The sequence below is a fragment of the Manacus candei genome, unplaced genomic scaffold (genome assembly GCF_025592945.1).
Source record: "Manacus candei isolate 608988 ecotype Guabito, Panama unplaced genomic scaffold, ASM2559294v1 h1tg000034l, whole genome shotgun sequence".
Taxonomy (NCBI): Eukaryota; Metazoa; Chordata; class Aves; order Passeriformes; family Pipridae; genus Manacus; species Manacus candei.
The window spans coordinates 13,223,558-13,247,524 of NW_026138082.1; the positions used below are offsets into that span (position 1 = coordinate 13,223,558).

The window sequence follows — 23,967 nt, forward strand, 5'->3', positions numbered from 1 at the left end:
TGCAACTTATGTGGCCTGTGTATTACTGTCTTAGGAGTGATTGACTCTGACTAGATAAAACTCTAATTGAAGCTTATTTTGAAACAAGAGTAATTTATTTAACGTCCCTTTCCTCTGCAGAGAATAACTGCAGAATAAGAGATGTTTATTTTTTCACTAGGAAACTTTTATACAGTTTATCATGAATAGAACACTGTCCTGCTTAAATCCACTTAACGTATTTACCTTGCTTTTTCAAGTACCACCACGTGCGAGTAGAATTTAATTAGCAGGATTTGAACCCGGGCTATACAGTCCTGCTGTTGTTCTCTGCCCAATTTAGAGTGGGTGCCTGCCAGCCACCCCACCCGCGGCCAAATGAGCCAGCTGGCAGCGACAGGAGGGGCTGCAGCAGAGAAGGGAGCTCCTCTGGATCCCTTGTGTTGGGGAAAAGCTCAGTGCAGCAGCCTGTCCTGGTGATAGTCTTGACTTAGTAGTCCCAAGTGGTTTATGCCTTGCTTGTGTCACTTAAAATAATCTGGTTTGCTTTTTTTACATGTAATGTAGATATGCAAGAACTGTACAGGCTGCTCTGATCGACAGATCCAGTGCATCTCCCTCAACTGCCCAATACTTTTCAAGCTCTCCAGAGTAAGCAGAGAACTGTCAAAGGCACCGTATCTTCGCCAGCTGCTTGACCAGTTTTAAATGATCTGTGTTACAGGATTCCAGGTGCTATTTTTTTTTCTTCAGTGTTTACCACACTAAGACTATTGTGCATGGTGCTTTTTTCAATTCTCATCTAGTCCAGGATTTCCATTTTACCTGTTGGGTTTATTATCTGAAGAATAATGAACACTTATCATAACTAAATTAAAAAAAACCAAACCCAACCCATTTGTTGATCTATGAATCGCTCACTTTTTAAGATGTACAAATTTCTTCTTCCTTTCATGTTTCTAACATACTGTTTTATAATGCTGATGTTGAAATAGCTCTGTGTACCATCTTGTAAATCCATTTCAAAGTAGAAGTCAAGTTTACTTCCTGGAGGAACGAGCACTGAAAACCTCTTGAAATGATAAAACCATTTGTGTGTGTTTTTGAACTGTCAGTATCAAGACGTGTTACTTATATATTATCCATTCACTTTATAATTTTGTCTGCGAAATATTTTGTAAATACACTTTTTTACTTTTCAAACAACTGAGTAAAATAATGTGCAATGACTTTTATACAGATAATTTTAAAGTTGGTTGGTATATCTCCTCCTAAGTTTTGCTTGATTCCAAGTAGATTATTATTTGATCAAACTGTGCAAGCAGTAGCATGTGTAGCATTTTGAAACATCATTTTCTAAAAATTGCTGTCTTGCTTTAGCTATTAATGGGGCATTGTGAGGAACTGTGCAAAGACATTTTTGTTACAAACCTGTGGGACTGTTGCAATACTTTAAATATAAAATTTTATTCCATTTTTGCTTGTTTTGTATAGACATTTCTATTGCTTCTAAATATGCTTAAAATATTTTCTTTCCTTACATACTGTACAGTTAAATCTTATTTGCCACCATCTTGACAAAATGTGTATTTAGAATATTTGTATAACTGTATAAAATGGAAAAGGAATTATGTGGTCAGTGCATTGTTTTCTAAACTGGAAATCATTTTGTTTTAGAAGTTAATAATGGAAACCATATTAAAATTGAATAAAACAATATGGTAAAAAATTTATTTTTTTTTTTTTTAATATTTACCCTCAGTTGCAGACACCTTTGTTCCCCTTGTCTGGCACACACAGTAATATGAAAAAGTCTGTTCAAATACGAGTTAAGAATCCAGCTTAAACTTCAGGATCTAAAATCTCAGTAGCAATTCTTAGAGGCCTTCCCCAAACCAGAAGATAAATATTTCCAGTTTTGCATTAGTCAGAACAGGACTAAGTTTGAGATTTAGAGTCCAGAGTAGCTTTGAAAAATAAACCAAAACTTTATTTACATCAAGGAACCTGAGTGCCTTCTCCAGATAGGAATTTATTACAGTCAAGACACAAGTCAATCTATTAAATTTCACATTATACAGTATGAGGTAAAGCCCACACCAAGCAGAATAAAAACTATTAAATATATAATGGAACATCCACAGATTGCAATGTACTTGTATGCAAAGTAGATAAAAAAATAAACCATCAAGGCATAAAACTTTGCCTGCTCCTGCATTCAAGCATTGGTCATGTACAGAATAAAAGTGCAAATGTGAGGAGTGTGAGTGCTTGCAGTACATTCCAGTACGTGGCAGTGCTATGGAGATAAAGTATTAAATAACACTTAACTGCAAGAGGTTACCTTTCACACTGTAGCAGAGTGCTCGTCTTCAACCCATTCCTGGTTTTATGAACAAAAATAGGATTCTTACCAAATTCAGATATCTAATCCTTGGATCACAGCTCTTGTCCTCAACAGAGAGATTACTTTTCTAGCATAAGCAGGATGATAGTAACATAATACAGTTTGTTTCAAGTAATTTCAACCCCTAACATGCAAGTACTGAAACTTTCTGGAGGACCTGTCACTTAAAAGGCACTGTAAATAGATCCGCACTGTAAACAGACTCTCGCTAACTATAGGCCAGGAAGCAACTTACTTGGAAAGGATATTTAAACATGTGAAAACTAACACTCACTGTCTAAAAACAACCCTTGAGGAACACCAAAATCCAAGAACAGGGAAAGCTAAGCCTTGAACATCAAGGGTGCCTAGAATTGTTGTGAGCTGGACTCATTATTGGAAATGTCCTAGGACTTGTTTTAAACTTAAATTGCTTCAAACATTTAATTTTCATTCAAGGACAGTCCCTGCAATTAAAAGCAGGTTGGTTAGGGGATATGGAGAACACTTTCTGTTAGTACATCCCAGTTCAAGTTTGAAACCAGAATTAAGACCTTGAATGCTCCAAGTCCTGGCTAAGATGACTCTAAATTTAGATGTCATTCAGACAAAGGTCTCCAGGCATCAGTAGGACATGATTCTAACATGGTACCATTCAAGATAATTCTGCAAGTTCAACTTACAGCCACTGCTTTTTGGATCCTCTATTTTTGGGAAAAGGCTGCTCTTACCTTGGCATTCCAGCCTGTTGCTCCATTCCTACTACACAGACCTCCTGCTTTTTAAGGGGGAAATGGGAATGAATTCAAGTTACTCACACAGGAATTAATACAGGCAGTTAAAAAAATAAATCTTTGTTTTGCGCAATATTTCTACATTTGTTGGGAAGACATTGGTCAGAAACACAAATAAGTGTGTGTAAATACGTAATAGGTAAGCTTCAAAGAGGTTACAGGGTATTTCCCAATGCAGCTTTGATTTAATTTTCTGTAATTTTTAGTACTCAATTATGCAAGACATGTAAACTATCCCTGAGAACAAACTTACATGCAGGACATTCCAATATGGAAATTTGTCAAAAATTAATGTACGAATTGAGGATATTTAAAATCTTCCTGGTTGCCTGGTATATTTCTTTAAATAATTTTCTTCTGGCAACAAGATCTCGGGTATAGGGAAACTTTGTTACACTGATGTCATTGCAGGTGAAGCCCATGGATTGCTGCTGCAGTGGGGAGTTGCCACAGAAAAGTTTCCATATCTTTCATTGTGTGTCCTGCACTTTCTCCCCATCCACCAGTGGGATCTGTCCTCCCTGTCAGCCAACACCACCTACTTTCCACACACAGCAGTTCCTGCCGTGTGCAGGAGGGAAAATAGGAAAAGAAAAAATGATGAAATGCACATTGGAGCTGCACTCATTTCACGTGTGCCTACCGTGCCATTTGTTACCAGGGCAAACCAACTGAGCACACAAGGCCACACTGACTTGCTCCTGTCACCTGCACCTAGGACAGGACTTGGCCTGATATTTAAAAGCGTTTACCATCGTCGTAAGCAGAGAAATCTTGTGCCACAAGTGAAACAATGCCTCATTTTTAAGTGCAGGTTTATGCATTGCACTGGAAAAATTGCCACGGAAGGAATCTGGCAAAACCACAATGGCATTTAAGTACTGATGGCAGAGGGAGGGAGACACCCTGCAACATGGCAAGATGCAAACAAAAAAAAAAAATAGTCATTTTCACTGCACATTGATTCCAGCTGCTCACTAACTTCTCAGAGGAAAGGAAAAAGCCATGCAATTCTAGGTTGCACATTTGGAGGACAAGAGAGGGAACAAAAACAGACCTCAAATACAGGGAACATCTAAGGTTCTGTGCTATCATGGAATCATAGAATCAGCCGAGTTGGAAAAGACCTGTGAGATCATCCAGTCCAACCCTGGATCCACTACCGCTGTGGTTATTAGATCATGGCACTAAGTGCCACATCCAGTCTCTTCTTAAAAACCTCCAAGGACGGTGAATCCACCATTTCCCTGGGCAGCCCATTCCAATGTCTGATGACCCTCTCTGTAAAGAATTTCTTCCTAATATCCAATGTAAAACTCCTGTGGCACAGCTTAAGATTGTGCCTTCTTGTCCTACAGCTGGTTGTCTGGGAGAAGAGACCAACACCCACCTCACTACAACCTCCTTTCAGGGAGTTGTAGAGAGTGATGAGGTCTCCCCTGAGCCTCCTCTTCTCCAGGCTAAACAACCCCAGCTCCCTCAGCCTCTCCTCATAGGACCTGTGCTCGAGCAGCCTCACTGCTCTTCTCTGGACCTGCTCCAGCACCTCAATATCCTTCCTGAACTGAGGGGCCCAGAACTGGACACAGTACTCCAGGTGTGGCCTCACCAGCACTGAGTACAGGGGAAGAATCACTTCCCTGGTCCTGCTGGTCACACTGTTCCCGATCCAGCCCAGGATGTCATTGGCCTTCTTGGCCACCTAGGCACCTATGTTACACCTAGAGCTCTTTTGTTAGTAAATGAAAACCCCTTAGCAAGAAAAATACTAGTAAAAGTGCATAGTTTAAAAAAAACAAACATGAACACATTCCGATCACACATCCTTAAAAAATACAACACTTAACAGTAATCTTGGCATCTATGAACTTGAAACTCCAAATTTGTTGAGAGGCAGGTTTTGCCATTGGCTACTATTCCTTTTTTTTTTCCCCTCTTTCAAGGGCTCACTGGTGTGACTGCTCCTGCCCAGGGCTTCCTGCTTAGCAGCAATGAACCTACACATATAAGCCACAGCTTCTCTGCTAATATCATCCCCCACAGAAACCCAAATGGCACCAATCCAACTGGCCAGGGGCAAGTAGTCATACAGTACAACCAGAAAGGTTTGTCTCATTGATAATTCCCTCTCCTAAAATTTTCATTTTAACACATTACTTCATGAAAGTCTTGGCACAGGAAACCAGAGAAGTTGTTGTAACTTTAATTTAAACAACTGGCTTAAAAATAACACATCCCTATGCCAATACCATATGTTAAGTAATCTCTTTTAGCTGAAGGGGGCCAACAAGAAAGACAGAGAGGGACTTTTTACAAGGGCATGTAGTGACAGGACAAGGGGGAATGGATTCAAACTAAAAGAAAGTAGGTTTAGATTAGATTTTAGGAAAAAAATTCTTTGTTGTGAGGGTGTTGAGGCACTGGAGCAGGTTGCCCAGAGAAGTGTTCAAGGCCAGGCTAGATGGAGCTCTGAGCAAGCTGATCTAGTGGAAGGTTGGAACTAAGTGATCTTTAAGGTCCCTTCCAACACAAACCATTCTATGATTCTATGATAATTTTATCATCTTCTACATATATTTGTTGATTTCGGTGGTAGTGCTGTAATTAAAATCACAAATATTTTAGATTATTTAGATTTGTCACCACTGTTCAATAAGTCAGAGTTGTGCATTAGAGCAGATTAACAATGACCCATTTTGTGCCTCTTCCCATAAACTGCTTTGAAGTGACCCAAAGGCATGGTTCCACTCCCAAGAAATAATTTCCAGTTTTTTCTCATCTTGGTGATAGAACCAGGAATCTATATTTTGCCAAAAGGTTATTCAATTTACAGCCGCTGGGCATCACCTGAAATTTTAACTGATTTCCTGACCACACACAACTTTCAATTGCAATAAAAATATTCCTCTTTCACAAGGTAAGAAAGTTCAGCGTAACAGATAACAGTTCTCTCTCCTCTCTCGTGAAAACATTTTGTGACAAAGCACCTTGGACCTGCACTGTTCACCAATCCCAAAAAACTGAGTAGTCTGAGCAGTCCCCTTCTTTCCCAGTTATCACAGCATATCATACTTGGATGCATGCCTCACACTTAGAAAACATCTCAACATTTTAACAGTTTCAGCATAGCCTACACATTTATCATGGTACCCCATTCACATCATTGAGGACCTGCCCACTCTGAGACACATCGCTGCAGGTCGAATTTCCATTTTAAAAAAAGAAAGTCAGCTTTGACTTTAATCACTCTTCTCCCAGTCGACATTCCCATTTTGTCTCCCAGGGGAGCCACCAGCAACCACTGGAGAATCACCTGATACGTTGTCCAGAGGGGGCTGGAGAGTGACTTGGGCTGGAAAGTCCCTTGGTATCTTCTGGGAGGTGTCTATCAGAGAGTTTTTGAGCTTGTCATTCATTTCTATTACCTCAAAGTCTGCTTCGTTCCACTCTCTCACATCCTCATCATCATCCTCATCCTCTTCATCCTCCGTAAGCCTTGAGTTTGACAACAAAGCTTTCTGGGTCTCGATGTCACTCACTTCTTTCAAGTCATTCTCACGGGGAGAGGTGGCCAATTTGTACATCACTGGGAAGAGTACAACTGTCATTACAGAAGACACGAAGGCAGCGTACATAACCACAGGAATGTGGTGAAACCTGCCTTGGAGATACCCCACCACAGCAGGAATGCACATCTCACCCAGCGCAGCACCAACCACAAACAGAGAAGCCGATTTTCCTTCCACGACCGTGTACTGTTCTATCCAGGAAATGCCACTGGGGAAGACAGAAGCCATTGATGCTCCATACACGGCAGTTCCCCCCCACAGGGAGGCTCGGTAATGTGCAAAGAAGGCCAAGGCTGAAGAGGAGACAGCAGATGCTGCAAGACTGAGTGTGATCATGGTGCCAGGGTACAAGAAAGCAGCACCAAATATTGCCAGTCCTCTGCAAGCAGCAAACGTACCCCAGAAGACAGAATTCAAAGCAGCTGCTTCACTTTCTTTCATCTCAGCAAAGACCACTGCATAAGTAAATACATAAGAGCCATAAGTGACCTCTGCTCCCACATAGAAAAGAAAGAATATGAACAGGAGACCAATTAGAGCACAGTGGTATTTGGCAAGCTTGTCCTTCTGCAGAGAAGTCTTTGATTTGTCTCGAGCTGAGCTGCCCTTTGAATACAAAACAAAAAGGAAGAGGGAAACTAAGAGAAGATAGGTCCCTATGACAACATAGGACCACAAAAAGTCTTCCTCAAGATGGTCCTGCAGTGCTGGTGTAGCCGATGCAGCTGATGCTGTTGGCACAGACTTCAGGACAGATTGGTTTGTCTTTTCAACCACTGGAAGTTCTTTAGATTCGGAACCTCCCAAGGCCATTTTAGCCAGGATTGGAGCCACAAATGCACCGACAGCGAAACTGAAGTGTAAGGCCTGCATGTGTGGCCCAGCCTCTGCTCCCCAGGTATTCAGTGCCAGTACATTGCCACCTGCAGATTGGAGAGAGGAGGATTCAGTCGTTTTAGTCTGAGACCAGATACTGTTTTAAAGACAAAAAAAAAAAATACAAAACAAACCATAACCTATATTACTAATTCAATGTGCATCAATGCCAGATTTAGCAAATACAATGTGCAAAACAGTAGTTAACTGAAATTCTGCCTTAAATCCATGTGATTAATTGAGCTTTGGGAGGGTATTCACAGTAGTCAAAACTAAGAGCCATGCAGTGGCTTAATCCAGCAACAATGGACAGCCACAATTGTGCCAGGGGAAGTTTAGATTGGATATTAGAAAAAATTTCTTCACAGAAAGGGTTGTCAAGCATTGGAACAAGCTGCCCAGGGAAGTAGTTGAGTCACCATCCCTGGAGGTATTTAAAAGACAGGTAGATGTGGCATTAGGGACGTGGTTTAGTGGTAGACTCAGCAGTGCTGGCTTAACAGTTGGACTTGATGACCTTAAAGGTCTTTTTCAATCTAAATGACTGATTCTGTGTATCTAATTACTCTACTTGACAATACACAGCATTTTTCAGCCTTTTTTAAAAGAACAAATTTAACTGCTGCTCATTTCTTTAAGTATTAAAAGCAACAATGCGCAACACTAAGAATCACATGTCCCATTAAACAACATCCCAGGAAACAACATCAATCACTTGCTTCTGATGGGCTGGAACTACCTCAACTGCATTAAAAGGACTTTCCAGAAGCAGAAAGGTTCACATCAATACCACTGCAAAGATCAAACTACAATACCTTCAGATCAACAGTAATGCTAGAAAATACGATCCCAGAGAGATGTTTTAAAGTAGTCCCTCAGACAAATGCAGGAAAACAAGAACAGTAATCAAATTCCTGTACTGCAGTACAGCAGCCCTTACCACTCAGCATGAACACTCTTCCAAATTAATTCAGTTACGCTTTACTGCCTTGCTCTTACTTTCTTCTGCTACTCCTGATCAGGCTGAGAGGTCTCCCTGCCTCTCAGATCTGACTTCCAAGCAGTACATCCACCCACTGAAGGTATTTTTACCATTATCCAATAAGATTTTCCCATCTGAAGAATTTTTCAACCAAGTGCTGTGTATAATGATCCTACCAGAGACAGCAAATGCACCTTGGCACTTGGGTTATTTACCATAGCCTGTGCCACACAAAACTATCTTTTCACTACTGGATCCCTGTATCATGCTCTTTTAAATCTTACCAGAGCTCCCTCAAACCCCACAGAATTATGGCAGATGGTTCACATGTGCAGCCATCGTTCCTCTGTTTGGCCAACCAGGCGAGCCACAACAACCAGGCCCTGGTTGGGGTGCTTCCAGAGCTGTTTGGACAGCTAGGTTAATACATGAGCCAGCTCTTTCTTCCTCAGAAATAAAGGCTTCCCTGAAGCTGGTCAACTGGATCCTGAAGTACCTTGCTGGCTAGTAAGCATCCCCAGGCTCCCAGCACGCTGCTGGGACATCACTGGAGAGGTCCCGGGTGAGCAGCCACCTGTTGCAGCTGCACCACCACATTCTACAGCAATGCCAGAACACTCCACTGCTGATGTATTTGTAGTCATTTCCTAATCTCCACATGCAAGTATGACGGCATTTCCCAGACATCTCTAAGTGTGCTCAGGTCTCTTGCCATGTCAGGTCTCTTACCTCCTGATGAAAACTGCCTGCTGAAGCCAGCCATCCCTAACTCATCCTTTCTAAGCTGTGCCCATGAACTTATGAACTTATTTTTGTGGAAGTTTATTTTTTGTACCTTCAGTATGACTGACCTTTCTATCCACACCTGTAGACATTTGCTCTGCAACTTCACTGGTACATCTTAGAATCGTAGAATCATTTAGGCTGGAAAAGATCTCTGAGATCATCTCCCTCCAATAAGGAGCATATTAAAAAACTGGTTTTGAACAGTTTTCTAGCAAAAGTGTCGTTGTTTTTTGGTTTTCTTTCCAGGCCATTTGCAGGATGCACATGCCACAGACTTACAATTTGGGGGACAGAGCAAATTTGTATTCCCAGCCACCTAAGCTAAGCCGGCCAAGGGTGGAAAATATTCCTTGATTCAGGGAGATAGGTGCCATGGTGCTGTGAGCTATGGCAGTAAATGCCTGCTGTGAATTCCCAACTTCTGCCTAGCTGGCTTTAGGTGGGAAACATTCCAATACAACAACTGTGAGAATCTCTCTCTCAAACATGAGAGCTTGCTCAGGATTAACTCAGCTCCAGCTAATGTTAATGAACCGTATCCTGACTGGTTCCTGTAATTTAAAGAAAACACTGCTTAAAGAGCACAGGACACTTCCTTTACACCTGTAATGTTCCACTGAAATGCACCACTGGTCACCCCACACCCCAAGCCCCTTAAAGGAAGGCCTGTCACAGACACACAAACACTGGAAGCCTCAGGACTAGATTAATCCAAGAATCCCAGTCAGGTAAAACAGCTCCCCTCTTTTAATTCAAGATGTGTCACAAGAAAAAATAGCAATCATTTTGGTATGCCTGAAGTTTCCAATTATTTTGGTGAAGGAACGTTACCTGTGTCCAGAATTCCCATGGAGCCTCCAATAACTGACATCAAGGCAGTTAACAGCAGGGAGTCCTTACACCAGGGTATCCCATAAAGACCAACTGTTGTTGCAACCATGGATAATGCTGGAAAGGTTAAAAAAACAAAACAAAACCTTCACGTACTGCAGTTTCCATTTAAACTACACAGAAGACCAATAAAAACAAATACATTCATAGTTATCAAAGTTACAGATAATCCTAATAAGTGATGCAATCCAATCCGTGGTTTGAGCAGTAACAGACAGAAGGTTCAACAGATCATTTTTTGTTTGGAAAAAAAAGAATTTTATCAGGATATAAACACTGTGTGACAAACCTGCTAAAGCTAAGGGAATAGCAGCTGCTGCTAGGACACTAAGAAGTCTTCTGCAAACTTCTGATCTAGAAATGTTACTTCACCATGAAACCAGTATCAAGTTTGCCCTCTGAGAACTGCACAGCATTTTATTTGGCTCCATTTTAAAAGAACACAAATCACTAAACTCTTAAAATCCTTTAAAGTAATTGCACCTTGGTCACCAAGAGACCTCTGTATATGCTGACTTTCATTTATATTCTGTTCCCACATGAGGAATATATTCCAAGGGATTTCTGGAGTTTTAAGAGACAGGGCTACAAAATTTCTCATCATAAATTTAGCAGCAATTCACTAACTGTGTTAGTTTTGCCATTACTGACTACACTTCGAACATGCCTTTCCAAAAAAATATTTTTTAGCAGGTGAAAATTATTTTTATTACCATTTGGGAGGAAATTAGGCAGTTAAATTCTATGCGTATAATTACCTGCATAATAAAATAATCTGCAATTAATATCTTGAATATACAGTATTATGTTTTTAGAAGGCTTGTATTATTTCAGATGTCTCTCTTATTTTTCAAATCAATGTCTGATCATAGATGCGGCAGATATTAAAAAGATTGATGGGGACTGATATAATTAAGAACTTAGGTTAATTCCAAACAAAAACAACAGTGGAAAAAATAAATACCCAGAACCCTGAAGTCCTATCAAGATACTTGGAATATATGCCTCCAAACATTTTTGAAGGCATGCATGCTGAGCTGCGTGAAGAAAATGCTAGAGATGGGGTGTATCAAGTACAGCTTCTCAGGTGCCCCACTCAGAGCTGAAAACTAACTTCTTAGCAGGTGCTCATTTGCCCATTTCAGCTTCACACCTGAAGACTGGCACTTAAAAGCAACCCTGACAAAGATAGATTATGTCTTCAATTTTTTCTCAGTACAGTAGCAGGGTTCCAGCAGTTGAAAGGTAGGAGGTAAAACTACACAAACCAAAATCTCTTACAGGCAGCCCTCAGATGACAAAAATTGAGAGGAGGGTCAGTAGTTCTAACTGTGGTCTTGCCATAGCACTACCAGATTGGAAAGGATTAGATCAATCATTTTCCAAGCATTGTTGACAGAAAGCTATCCTGCATGATACCTCAGAAAAAGAAGTAAATACTAAACTATTTCAAGTTAACATGCACTTCCACAGGTGTACTGATTCCATTATGGAAGATAAAGTCTTAAATGCGAGACACAGACAACTTTGACCTGGTCAGATGCACAAGGAGGAGGCTAAAGGAAACCCACTTTGCAGGTGTTCTGGAGAAGACAGGAAAAGGACAGGGAGAAGACTGAATATAGGCATCTTAGAACAAGAGCAAATAAGAACTGATCCATGAAAATGAAGACAAGAGGGGAGAATGACATTATATGATATGACTGCTCCTTATAGGAGACAGGCACATGGGGATACGAAGAGACTTTGTTCAAACATTTAGCAATGGAAAAAGGGATCTTCTCATATTCTCTAACTGACCCTGTGATTACAACACGGCCCTCAAGAAAAGCACAACTCTCTTTGAATTTCCCTGAATAAAGAAGAAAAGAGTGAGCCCTGGTGTATGATTTAATCCCTAACTTACAGCATCAAGGCACACACTGACGCTACTGGACTTGAAAGAAAAAAAGGCAGAGCTTCCACTGTTTTAGGTGTGCTCTGAGAATCTCTACTGGAATGTGACACTAACACAACTCTAAAAGGAGCCCCTCGTTTCTGGGTGCTGAGTGTGGCTCTTGGCACCCTGATGGCTGAGCAGCCCTGGTCTGCCAGAACAAGGCCAGTCCAAGGCAAGTTTCCACATGTCCAGAAAACTGTTAAGATCATCAGCTGCAGTTCCTACAGTTTAAATGTTTCCACCATCACAGACGGCATTTAATGTTTTCCATTTTAAATAAGTTCTAATTTGGCTAAGGCACTCCAGGCAAAATGTCCAGACTTCTGTCCACATGAAGATGATCATGTCTGATGAGTGTTAAGTAAGGGAAGGGTTTTAGAAAACTCTCCCCACAGAAACGTGCCTCAGCATGACTGCTGGGGGTTTCTGCTGTGTACATGACAGCCAAAACACAGCTTCCTGTTTTGCTTGTGTGTTTCGTGGAGTGGCACCGTATGTTCCAACAGGATCTACGCTAGGCACATTACTTAATACAAACTAAGAAAAATCCAACCATACTTTTCAGTCCAGACAGATCTTGTCAGTTCAATTCCAGCTACCACTGCTGATGTGCCCAGCGGGCCCAGCCTGTTGGCAGTGACGCTGTAATGCCCGAGCACACGTAGTGTCAGGAATCCAGCAGGGTGGAATATGGCGACAGCGAGCAGCAGCGTAACTGCCGGGATTTACGGGGAGCAGCACCAAGTGCCACGGGGATTTACGGGGAGCTGCAGCACCATGTGACACGGGCGCCCCTTCCCACGACTCGGCACCGCTAAGTAAGGGCGACACCTCTCCCCCTCGGGCTGCGCACGCTGAGGAGAAGGCCAAGTTGCCCTGAACAGTTTGGGACGGGCCGATTTTCCTGGTGGCCTTGGGGCCGACGGGGCAGCACTCACCAAGCAGGAGACTGGCGTTCATGCAGTCGAAGAGCACCCCGCCGATCACCGACCCGCCCAGGTATCCTAGGGACCGGCCCACGAAGATGTAGTAGATGTCGCTGACGTTCTTGCCGACGTTGGCGGCCAGGTTGGGGAAGGTGGGACCGAGCACCGCGATGCTCATCCCCTGCAGGGCAGATGCGGGGTCACCTCGCCCGACCCTTCCCCCGGCCGGGCCGGGAAGGGGCCGCACTGCCCCCCGCTCTCCCCATTCCCGTGGACGGACTCACTCACCAAGCCCAGGAACGCCGCGCACAGCGCCCCGGTGATGCACCAGCGCAGGGCGGCTCCATCCCCGCCGCAGCCACAGCGCCCGCCGGCCGCCGGCCCTGCCGCCTCCTCTTCCTCCGCAGGCTCCCCCGGGCCCGAGAACCGGACGTACATCTCCCGCTCCCCACGGGCCATGGCTCCCTGCGCCGGCTCCGAGGGCCGCTCCGGGCCCGGGGAGCGCGGCCGCGGCTCCACCCCGCGCACGGCGTCGGGAGGAGCTGCCGGAGCGCCGGACTCGGCAGGGGAGGGGGATGGAGGCGCCTCTGCCATCGCCGCTGCCTTCTCCTCGGAACACTGCTCTGCCTCCAGGACCGGCATTCTCAGGGCAGTTCACACTCCACTTTGCACCTTACACTCCGCTGCTGTCTTATACCACACCGCTATCACGCTCGGGAGGAGCTCATTAGTTAAATAAGCCCCTATAAACCAGTACTTATTTATTTATTTATTTAATCTGTGTTATCACAGAACTCCACCTTTCAGACAACTGATCATAAAAGGTCTTTATCTCCTACAGTGACTGTCACGTTATGTTGATAAATCTTCTCAAGACGCAAAGAGCTGCTGGGTCTCCTCAGAAAAAGTATTAAAACATTCCTAGTGGTATCATAAAAGTATTATAAAACTCTATAAATTCCCACCACTCACCTGGAGCAGCTCACAGGCTGTGCAACATGTTTTGTTTCATTCTCATTATCTGAAACAGAGGTGCTATTTTTTGTAAGAAAGGCTCTAATCTTCAGCCTACTTGGTATATTTAAGCCTCACAAACAACTCAAAGATAATTCCAAACTGGCTTGTTTTGTTTTGCAAGTTGTATATATAATATATACTGGAATATAACAGTGCATGGAGAATGTAGCAACCAATTCCTGTTTCTCCTGGCACTGGCAAGCATGTTGCAAGTACACTCCTGTTCCGGGTAGCCTGGGGGAATTTATGCATTAAAAAATTTAGCTGCTACAAGTAACAACGAGAGATAACATTTAAAGCTGGATAGTTCACAGCCGTGTCAATACTTTTGCAAGAGCGCAGTCTGAACTTTGAGCTATCTGCAGAACACTGCTGAGCTTCTGTTCATAGGTCCAGCAGCAGAGACAATTCCAGATAAAACAATTTCAAGTATAAAACATCAGCATTTATTTTCTGAAAGTCATATACAAGTCAAACTGCATTTTTAAGTTTTAGTATTTTGCCTTTTTATAAAAACAGCTTCCCAGAAAAGATACAGCAGTATTTGAAATGTATTCCCTAGGCTTGTCCTCACTGTTGTTTTAAACACTTACAAAGAAGCTTTGTACCTCAACAGTGTACAAATGGAAACAGCACCCAGGCTCTTATAAAGGTTTTGGGCACCTTTTTCAAATTTAAATTTGAACTACAAGCAGCTTAGAGAATAACCCCAGGTGAAAAGGCGATATTTCCTCCACATCATCAGATACGTTTATTAAAGAAAATTAAATATTTGACCCTACTACAAAGAAAAGGTGAATGAACTCCTGAGATTTACCTAAGTTGTCAATGAGGAAACACTCCATGCTTCATGCCGCCAAGGTAAATCAAAATGAAATTGGTAGCAGGCCAGTAAATGATCAAAGGCCCTACTGAACTACACTGGCAGTTCATGAAGCAAAAATGAGAAAAAAAATATTAAAAACTGGAATTCTTTTAAAACACCATTCAAGCTTATTCTACCCATTTCTCTCCCCCCCTCAATTTTACTTTTGCCTTTTGTGAATGTATCTCTTTCTGTAAGTTTGATATTAAACCCCAGAATGGAAAGAGAAGATAATTTTTTTCAGAAAGAAGTAAAGGTTTATAAATAACTAATCTTAAAATGGATTGTCAGTACAATTAGAATTATATGGGTAGCACCATATATTAACTTAGGATCAAATGGGGACATTTCACTCAGACCACAGTGGTAATAAAAGATGTAAAATCTTTTAGACAGAAGTCTGCACACTAAATTCAATAATTATCATAATATAACATAAAATTACTTTTAAAAATTACAAGTTTTACAGGAGAATAAGACTAAAAATGATGCATGCAGTAACAAAGGGGGCACTTAAGAACTACCATCTTTATTCTGAATAATTTGAGGCTGATCACAGTTATTTTAGCACCATGAAAAACATTAGACATTCATTTCTTACCCTCTTAACAAAGAACTTGAAAGAATGTAGTTAAGGCTAGCAAAACATATATCCTTTAATATCAAAAACAACATACAAAATAAGATGTCTATAAAGATACTTAAACATGTCAGTGTTATCAATATTAGCAAACATTTTGGTATAAAATCACTCTAATCTTAGCATATGCAGTTCCAAAACATTACGATTGTTGATAAAATATATATATATTCTAAAGGGCATACCGAACATATGCCAAAGTTTACATGGCTGGAAACTCACTGGCCGGCTGGAACTGTAATGGTGCTGTGCTTGTCAACAGTGAGACACACAATGAAAATAATTACTTTTTCCTCAGCCATCTCTCACATTGCAGTGCTACACGTCCTCTAGTTAAATGCAGAAAGTTTGTGTATGCCCTGGTCAAAATACATTGTATTGATATATACATACACAGACACTCTTAATAGCAGAGGGTCATTTCTGACACAAGCTTTCAGATGCCAGCTTCTGTAACACTTCCAGCTCTCCCAAGGGCAATCCAGGCCCCAGACAAGGCACCACCTCTGCTCCCTGCTCAGAGGGCACAGCTGAGCCACTCCATGTGAGCTCCTGAGGCAGGGAGCTGCTCCATGCCAGCACAGGGAGAGCCCGGCTGCTTAAGCTAAACTACACAAATGATAGTAAGAATAGTAGCACTGATTCCCATCCTGACATACTCCCTTTGGGGCTGCAAGGAAGCATCTCCCATCCCTTTGGCATGTACTACCTGATGCAAAGAATCGAGCAGGGCATTTTTTCTTTACAATGGCCGTGTCCATTTTTTTTACATCACAAGCCTGTGATCAAAGCATTCACCTGGCATATGCAAGACCTGCCTTCAGTGCTCCTGGGAGGTGATCCAATCTCACCCCTCTCACTTCACCAAAACTTGGCTGGTCTGCCAGGCTATGGCTACTCAAAGATTCAATGCAAGGAAAGCTGAAAAGTACTATCCATATCCAATATGGTGTGCATCAGTTTGACAATCCAGTGTCTCTGAAGGGCAGAGGGGAATGTATATGCCCAGACATTGGACATGAAGGACCAAAGGAGAAAAATGTCCATTGTCTACCTCTGATACCAAATATACCCTGAGGAACGGCCACAGAACGCCTAATGCATCTTTGAGGTGAGGGAACAATTTTCAGGGGCAATAAATGGTCACTGAAAATAAATTTAGAAAAATAATTAAAATGTTAATGCTGAACAGAAGAAGATCTGGATGAAAGCAATTCTAATTATGTTATAATTTGAAGTCTTGGTTTGAGACTTGTATGGGTCTTCTACTGTAGCCAAAGCAAATCCAACAATACTTTCTTTATTAATTAATCATTTCATATTGTTGTATAGCATAGATGTAATAATAACCTGAAGGGTTTTCATTATTTGACTCTTTGCTGAACAGCTATATTAAGATTTACAAGGATCTCATACGTACTGAAAAGATGTGTTAGCCAGACATGAAGACAATAAAACCTTGCTCAAAATTAGTCTTGGTTTCAAGACTAATTTCTGGTGTATTAATTATAGCATTAAGTAGGACTGGAAATTTCACATCACCATTTTAAGTGAACTTCTCTTGACCGAATTTCCTCTGAAGCTTACCCTGAGAACATTCAATGGAAAAAAAAATGATTACTCTGTTTATAGGATGAGAGAGCAATGTCTATGGAAAGTACTCTTACGAACCGTTCTCAAGAGAGGGATACATCAGAATAATTTAAGAGTCTTCTTGAATTAAAGCTAATATTTTAATTTTAGAATCTACCAGCCAACAAAATTAAGTCTGGAATGAATTGGGTCATCAAAATGTAAGTTCAGCAGGCTTCCCATGAACAGGTTGTCACACCTGAAAATAAATTGCTACAAAAATTTATTTACATTTATTCAGTTAGAATAAAATTGAGTATTCAGTCCTTTTCTCTCCTAGTTTTCAGAACTGCAACCATTTCAACAATATTTAATCATTTTCATTAATGTAATAAATAGCTATTTGTTTGGGGGTTTTCTGTGTTGGTTTGGGTTGGGATTTGTTTGGGTTTTTTAAAGGGAGACAGCTAACCTCATTTTTAAAACCTCAGGGCATACAGAATTCAGTATATTTCTCAGTAAGTTTCTCAATGATTGGTTGGCCTCACCACTAAAAATCTGAATTTTTTTTTCCACTTTTAGCTATGTCTTATCTAGCTTTAGGACATAAACTCCTTATGCTTTTGTCCAAAAAAAGAGTATTTTCTATTGGACATTTCCCCCATAGATACAAGCTAACAGAAAAGATGCTAACAGAATTCTTCTGCATTAATTTACTTTATCTTCTCTGAGAAGCCTTTCCAATTTTAGCGTTTTTGCAAAACAAGCACTGGCATCAGAAATAGGTTCATTATTCCAACATCACCTCGCCACACCAGCATAGCTTCCTTATCCTTAACTCTGCTTCCCTCTCATTTAATACCCCACTCACTAGCTGGTTTTGGCATAGTAATGACTCCTAAACAGTTATTCACTCATTGTACCTCCTCCTGGAGTCATTTGTTTGTTGGGGTTTTTTGGTTTGGGTTTTTTTTTAATAAATGCTTTCATATTTGTGAGCAATATAATGCTTTTCGTTACTCAAATGTGAGTGTTTGGATTTTTATTTTTAAAGGGCATGCCAATAATTAATCCATATTATTGTTATAACATTTCTGCATCATTTCTAAAACCTAACAACAATTACTTTATATACTCTGCTAGATAATTTATAGAGATACAGAGCAGCAAGTCGGGACCATGTCACAATTATATCAAGATATCTGGCCACAATCATTTCAAATTGCACCAGTGATAAAGAGCAGCCTTGTTTTTGGTTTAAAACTCAACACTAAAACACATGAAATGCAAGATCTGTGATGAACATTAATTTTTCATAACAAAGCATTAGGAAATAAGAGGCTTTTACCACATCTACTCAACAACACCTTTTGTGTTGCCCAACTGGAAAATAATACTGAATAACATGTTCTACAGAAAAACACTCCAGACAAGAGCAACATCAACTGTTAACATCACTTTTGTAATGAAGGCAGCATTTCATAGTAATTTTAATTAACAGTACTATGCATCTATGAACCTGAAGGGACCTCTGTTTTCCAGATTGGTTTAGGGTTTTTTTTCCCCACCTCCAAGTCCTTCCCTATACACCTCTAATATTTTAAGATTCAATTATTCAGAGCTCACTCATGTAAAGTAGGGATTGAAAGTCTGCAATAGAAAAAGGGTCTGAGGTTTCATCTACAATAATTAGGATGCTCTGTATATTATATTTAAAGAATTGCTAGACGTAAACATTCAATGCAATAGTATTGCTGTTTTGTATCACAAACCCATGTGGGTTTTCTGAGCAATTTACTACAACAACACTGGAGAAGGAAAAATAATGAAAATAGCAAAGACAATAAAGGCTATAATTCAAAAAACCAGTATGCCTCCATGGTTTGTATAAAGAACAGATACTGTTACTAATTAAGAAAATGCACTTAAATATACACTTTGTCCAGATCATATTTAATTTACTCTTCACTATGACAGTTCTAAACAAGGAAAGAAAAATTATTGGTATTGAATGGACCTGAAAAAAAAGAATTATTAATTATTTCGGTGATTGCTGATCCATATCCACAAACAAGCACTGTACTTAGAAGTGTTTTATGATAAACTGAAAAGCAGCGTTTTCATCTCAAAGTGTTATGCTTTTAAATATTTTTCAGAAAAAGAGGTTTTCAGAAATACCTCCTTGACAAACAGTGTATAATACTTAAGAATACATAAGCAATGGAGCCATATGTTTAGGATGTTAAGCAAGAAATAGGACATGCAAAGACATTTCTTTATATTTGAATAAAATATGGAGCTATATTCTACAGGTAATTGAACACACCTATATAGACCTGTAATCAATCTGCATGTTCACTTAGTGCAAAAATCCTTAATTGATGAACTTCGTTTTAATAGTTCATGCATATTTCCACATTAAAAACAACTTGGTATTGCACTTAGAATGTATCTTTTAAAGCTGTCTTGTTTTTAAGAATAAAAAAAAACCCTAACAAGTACAACAGAATAATCTGAAATTCAGTCTAATTCACAATACTGCTCCAAAGAATTAGTCATTAGTTTCAAAACTATCAACTACTCTGAGGTTTCACTGAAAAAAATTATACACATGCATCTTAATAGTATTGCCTTCAGTAAATAAAAAAAGTCTATAATTCAGCAGCTTTACTTCTGAACATGTTCGCACTCAGAGCTTAGTTTGTACATATTCAAAGCTTGAGCCCAAGAATTTCATCCTGAACATTCTTTGTTTGGGCTACTGTGAAAGGTGAATGCAAACACAAGTGAATGTTTTGGTAAACTAAACAGGCTGGGGTATTTAGAGAAAATAAAAATATGTTTAATAATTTAGTTTTCTAATGAAAAATCATTTCATCAAGAGTTTAGGGAATCAAAAATATGCATATTCATGTTCATGATATAGAATTATAAAAGACTGTAAACAGCATGAAAAACTTCAAAAAACAAATCAGTCATAAGAGCTACTACATTATCCAGTATAAACACCCAATGGGTGTGCCTGCATTGGATGGGCCATAGACGTGATTAAAGAATCCTGGGTCAGTGAACCAAAAACAGCTCTCACATTTCCAGAAATCGGTTCTGATGGATTAGAAAAATATTCTCTTCACACTCAGAATCACTACACACATACACACTAAAGCTACAAAACTTCAAATACCTTGAAAATGTGGCTTGAGATCAAATTCAACGACTCATCAAGAAAGTTCAATGGTATAAAAGATTCTTATAACAGTTTTGCAATTTGAGCAATAGTTCAAGACTTCTTCAGTGTAGTATAATATCTTCAGCCAAAAAGTAGAAATCAAACTTCAGTAGAGGTCAGGATGGTATAGGGAAAAGAAAACATCAAATGCCAGATTCCAGTTCTCTGACTGGCTTTTCTGTTGTGTTTGACACCAAAGTGCTTTCATTTTCCAGCATTTTCTCAGTAGTTTCTCCATCAACAGGTTTTGCTCTTTCTTTTAACTTCTGCTGTTCATGGACCCAGGGGATGCAACATAAAATAGCTCCACCAATGAGGGGAGGGACTCCAGCCAGGTAAAATGCTACATCATAGGTGCCCAGCTTATCACGCAGCAAGCCTGGAAAGACAGGAAATAACCACTTGTAAATAATGGGGCCTCAGGAATCTACAAACAGGTCTTGGATTCAGAAACCTGAGAGCTGGCACAGATTATAACCACTGACAACCTGATGACCAAATATACATGTACATATAGGTAGAAAGGTATTCCAGAGTTGATTTGAAAGTAGTAATGAAGAGCTCAGTATATCACCCCTCGACTGCTTAACTATCACCCATCAAAAACAAGTACAATTTTTCCTATTTGAAAGTTGCTCATTTGAGCTTCTCCAGCACTTATATCTTGCCATGACTTGGAGAAATTCTCCCTCTTTTAGTTACAGTTGCCTCTATTAAATGTGCCTCTTCCTCTTATTCTCGATATACTGCATATATTGCATTCCTAGTAGCCTCTTATTAAAAAGCGTGTTTGCCAATAATTCACTCTAATTGCTCTCTCCAAATTCCTCCCATTAGTCAAATTCTATTTAAGTATTAATAGCTGTGACAGTATATCCAGATTAGGAAGTACCTAGACTATGGTGTTCTAGCTTTAAAATGTTGTCCTTTATAATGCTGCATAGTTCAGTTACAACTTATCAAGTACCTTTCAGTAGCACTCACCAGATCTCAGAGTAAATCAGCACTGAAAATCATCAGTGGTAAGGAACACAGCTTTAGCTACTTATACCTCCCAAAGAACTTCTAGTATTCAGCTTCAAAACCTTTATTTCATCAAACAGTCTCTCATCAAAGAATGAATAAAGCTAATTTTGGAATCCAGTTAATTTTCGGATTCTAATCTGGAGTCCTACTCTAATACAGGCAACCTATAGGCTGTCACTTCAATAGCATGGAAAATGTCAGGTCCTAAATCCAACAGGAAACTTACCTTTCTTTTGAGAAATGTTTTACATCTGCATAGTTAATGAAAAAGATCGATCAAACTTTGAAGAGTGCAGTAAACTACTAATGCACAGCAGTTAAATTCACCACATCTTCTCAAGAACGTACCAAGAAAACCTACAATGGCAGTGCACTGCATATGATGTAGGAATGGAAAACATGGCCAAAAGTCATGCAAACATAGAAACATATTTACAGCTACAGAACATGTCTATACTCACCTGCAATGGGTGGTCCAACTGTCATAGGGACTGACATGAGTCCTAGTAGAAATCCTATAGCCTGGGAGACATCCTGAGCCCCAACAAGCTCAAAGGCAATAGGAGCCATAATGCAAATGAAGCATCCATCAAATAGGCCCATGAAGAGACACACGGCTATGAGAGCTCCAAAGACATGGCACAGTGGAATCATCATAGACATCAAGCCAATAAAGAAGAATGAGGCCACCTAAATATGACCAAGGAAGAGATATAAAAACACATTGCACCAAATTCACAAATATTAGGGACAGACAAGCTTCCTTGCATTTGTAGTGAATTAAATTATCTGCCTGTATTTGCTTTAAAATACATACACAGATTACCACCATCAGAGGTTACATACCAAGATAAAACAAATACATAACTCATGACAGGCAAAGAAATTCCACTACCCATTTTGCAAGCTTTGAAAATGCATTTGTAATCAACTATCCTGCAGTGACTCATAAGGTCATTTCTCATGCACCAAATTTTTTTGAGAAATTGTTCCCAGCTCTTTCCACAAATGAAAGTCACAGAAATATCAAAAGTTTAATATAGCTGAAACACTGTAATTAGACTCCTCACTATAGTAATTTAAGTAAAAATATCAGTATTGTGAATGATTACTTCAGGATGCTTATATTCAATAGAAGTGAAACCATTACAATTTTTCCACAAAAAAAGTGTACTGCTGTAGGCATGCATACTTATAAAGATTTTCTAATATAACCTTAGATTATTTATTTGTTTTAGACTAAAGGAATAAAACTGTCTTTCAGCAAAATAAAGCAGAATTAAAAAGAAAATAAAAAAGGTAATAGTTTTGCCTGTGGACCATCCATATGTCAGCATAGGAAATCAATGTCCCAAACACATCAGGAAATCTAAGTTTTTCTATGACAACAAATACTCCAGGAAGGTAATTATTTCCTAAGAATTTTTGTTTTCCATAATGCAGTGCAGACAACATCCACTAGATGCCTCCCTTGCTATTCATTTTAAAAGACCAAATGGAGAACACCTCGCAGTTGCCAACAGGCAAGTGGACTAAAGCTTTTCCAAAATCCCACATTCTGCCTTAAAAAAATATCGTTTATAAGTGTGGAGGGAAAGAAGTGTATATCCTCCTTCATCCCCAAGCTTCAGCATTTCTGGAAGCTGTGACTCCTTCTGCAAAATCTCCTCAATTAAGCACCTCTTATGTTCCCATGGCCATACCACTGCGTGCTATACTCAGAACATACTTAACACTAAATCAGCACCTATCAAAGATCAAGAAAAGAGATCCAAAATCCTTAATAGAGGAACATGTGGAAAAAAATTAACCTTTCTGCAACCATTATGAAATCATGGGATAAAACAGAGAAAGCAGAATCTAGAGAATCCCCAGAGCTTCTCACTCACAGGCTAATGATTAGTAATTTCTTCCATTCCCAGCTGAAAACAGCAAGCAGCAAATAGACATTTTCTTAGCATTAAAAATAAAAGTCAGATTCATAAACTTTGCACCAAAGACTCCTAGTATCAAACACCATACACTGAATTTCCCAGAATTTTGAAAGTTTTCAAATTTGAATTTCCAATCAGTTAGCTCTGCTTACTTATTAGCAGTACCTGAAACCAAAGCCTTCAGAATACACAGTTCTGAAGGAATATAGAAATAATAAAAACATACCTGTAAATAAATTTTTTTTGCACCAGGAATATAATCAGCAACTCTGCCAAAGATCAACCTGCCAACTCCTGAAGTAATGCCCAGACACAGCAGAAGCACTTCTTCTGGCACACTGTCACCAAATCTGTCTTTTACATGATTCATCTGTTTAAAAAGAAGGTTGAGAAAATAAATTTGCTTTAGAATTAAAAGATAGACCTTGGAAAACTTGAGTTAAATAGAAGTTAATCTGTGAATCTCAGATTTACAAATTCAGCTACAAATGGTCATCTACATTACTCTGCTTTTACAGATTTTAGAACAGGTAGGCTCTGTTTAATACCAAAAAAA

General features: G+C 39.9%; 3 protein-coding genes across 4 annotated transcripts in view; 1 reads left to right on the plus strand and 2 right to left on the minus strand.

Annotated features, from left to right (window-relative positions):
• The window catches only part of REV3L (REV3 like, DNA directed polymerase zeta catalytic subunit), a 124,280-nt gene extending 122,571 nt beyond the window's left edge, over positions 1-1,709 (plus strand). The window contains exon 32 of the mRNA XM_051792085.1: positions 547-1,709. Coding sequence (XP_051648045.1) covers positions 547-687 — 141 coding nt within the window. The 3' untranslated portion in view covers positions 688-1,709. The remainder of the gene's footprint in view (positions 1-546) is intronic.
• MFSD4B (major facilitator superfamily domain containing 4B) overlaps positions 1-15,373 on the minus strand; it is a 41,917-nt gene extending 26,544 nt beyond the window's left edge. Inside the window, exons 1-4 of one of the 2 annotated variants that reach the window (XR_007905247.1) lie at positions 13,417-15,373; positions 13,141-13,309; positions 10,204-10,320; positions 4,694-7,651 (exon numbers count right to left, since the gene is read on the minus strand). Coding sequence is in view for 1 of the 2 variants with exons in the window: in XM_051792185.1 (XP_051648145.1) it covers positions 6,399-7,651; positions 10,204-10,320; positions 13,141-13,309; positions 13,417-13,770 (1,893 nt within the window). In the remaining variant the exon portion in view is untranslated. Of the gene's footprint in view, positions 1-1,943; positions 7,652-10,203; positions 10,321-13,140; positions 13,310-13,416 lie in introns of those variants that run through there. The other variant, XM_051792185.1, reaches the window with a different exon arrangement.
• Positions 15,374-15,508: 135 nt separating this feature from the next.
• Positions 15,509-23,967, minus strand: part of SLC16A10 (solute carrier family 16 member 10) — a 65,495-nt gene continuing 57,036 nt past the window's right edge. The window contains exons 4-6 of the mRNA XM_051792205.1: positions 23,638-23,781; positions 21,939-22,167; positions 15,509-20,830 (exon numbers count right to left, since the gene is read on the minus strand). Of these exons, the coding sequence (XP_051648165.1) occupies positions 20,595-20,830; positions 21,939-22,167; positions 23,638-23,781 (609 nt within the window). The 3' untranslated portion in view covers positions 15,509-20,594. The remainder of the gene's footprint in view (positions 20,831-21,938; positions 22,168-23,637; positions 23,782-23,967) is intronic.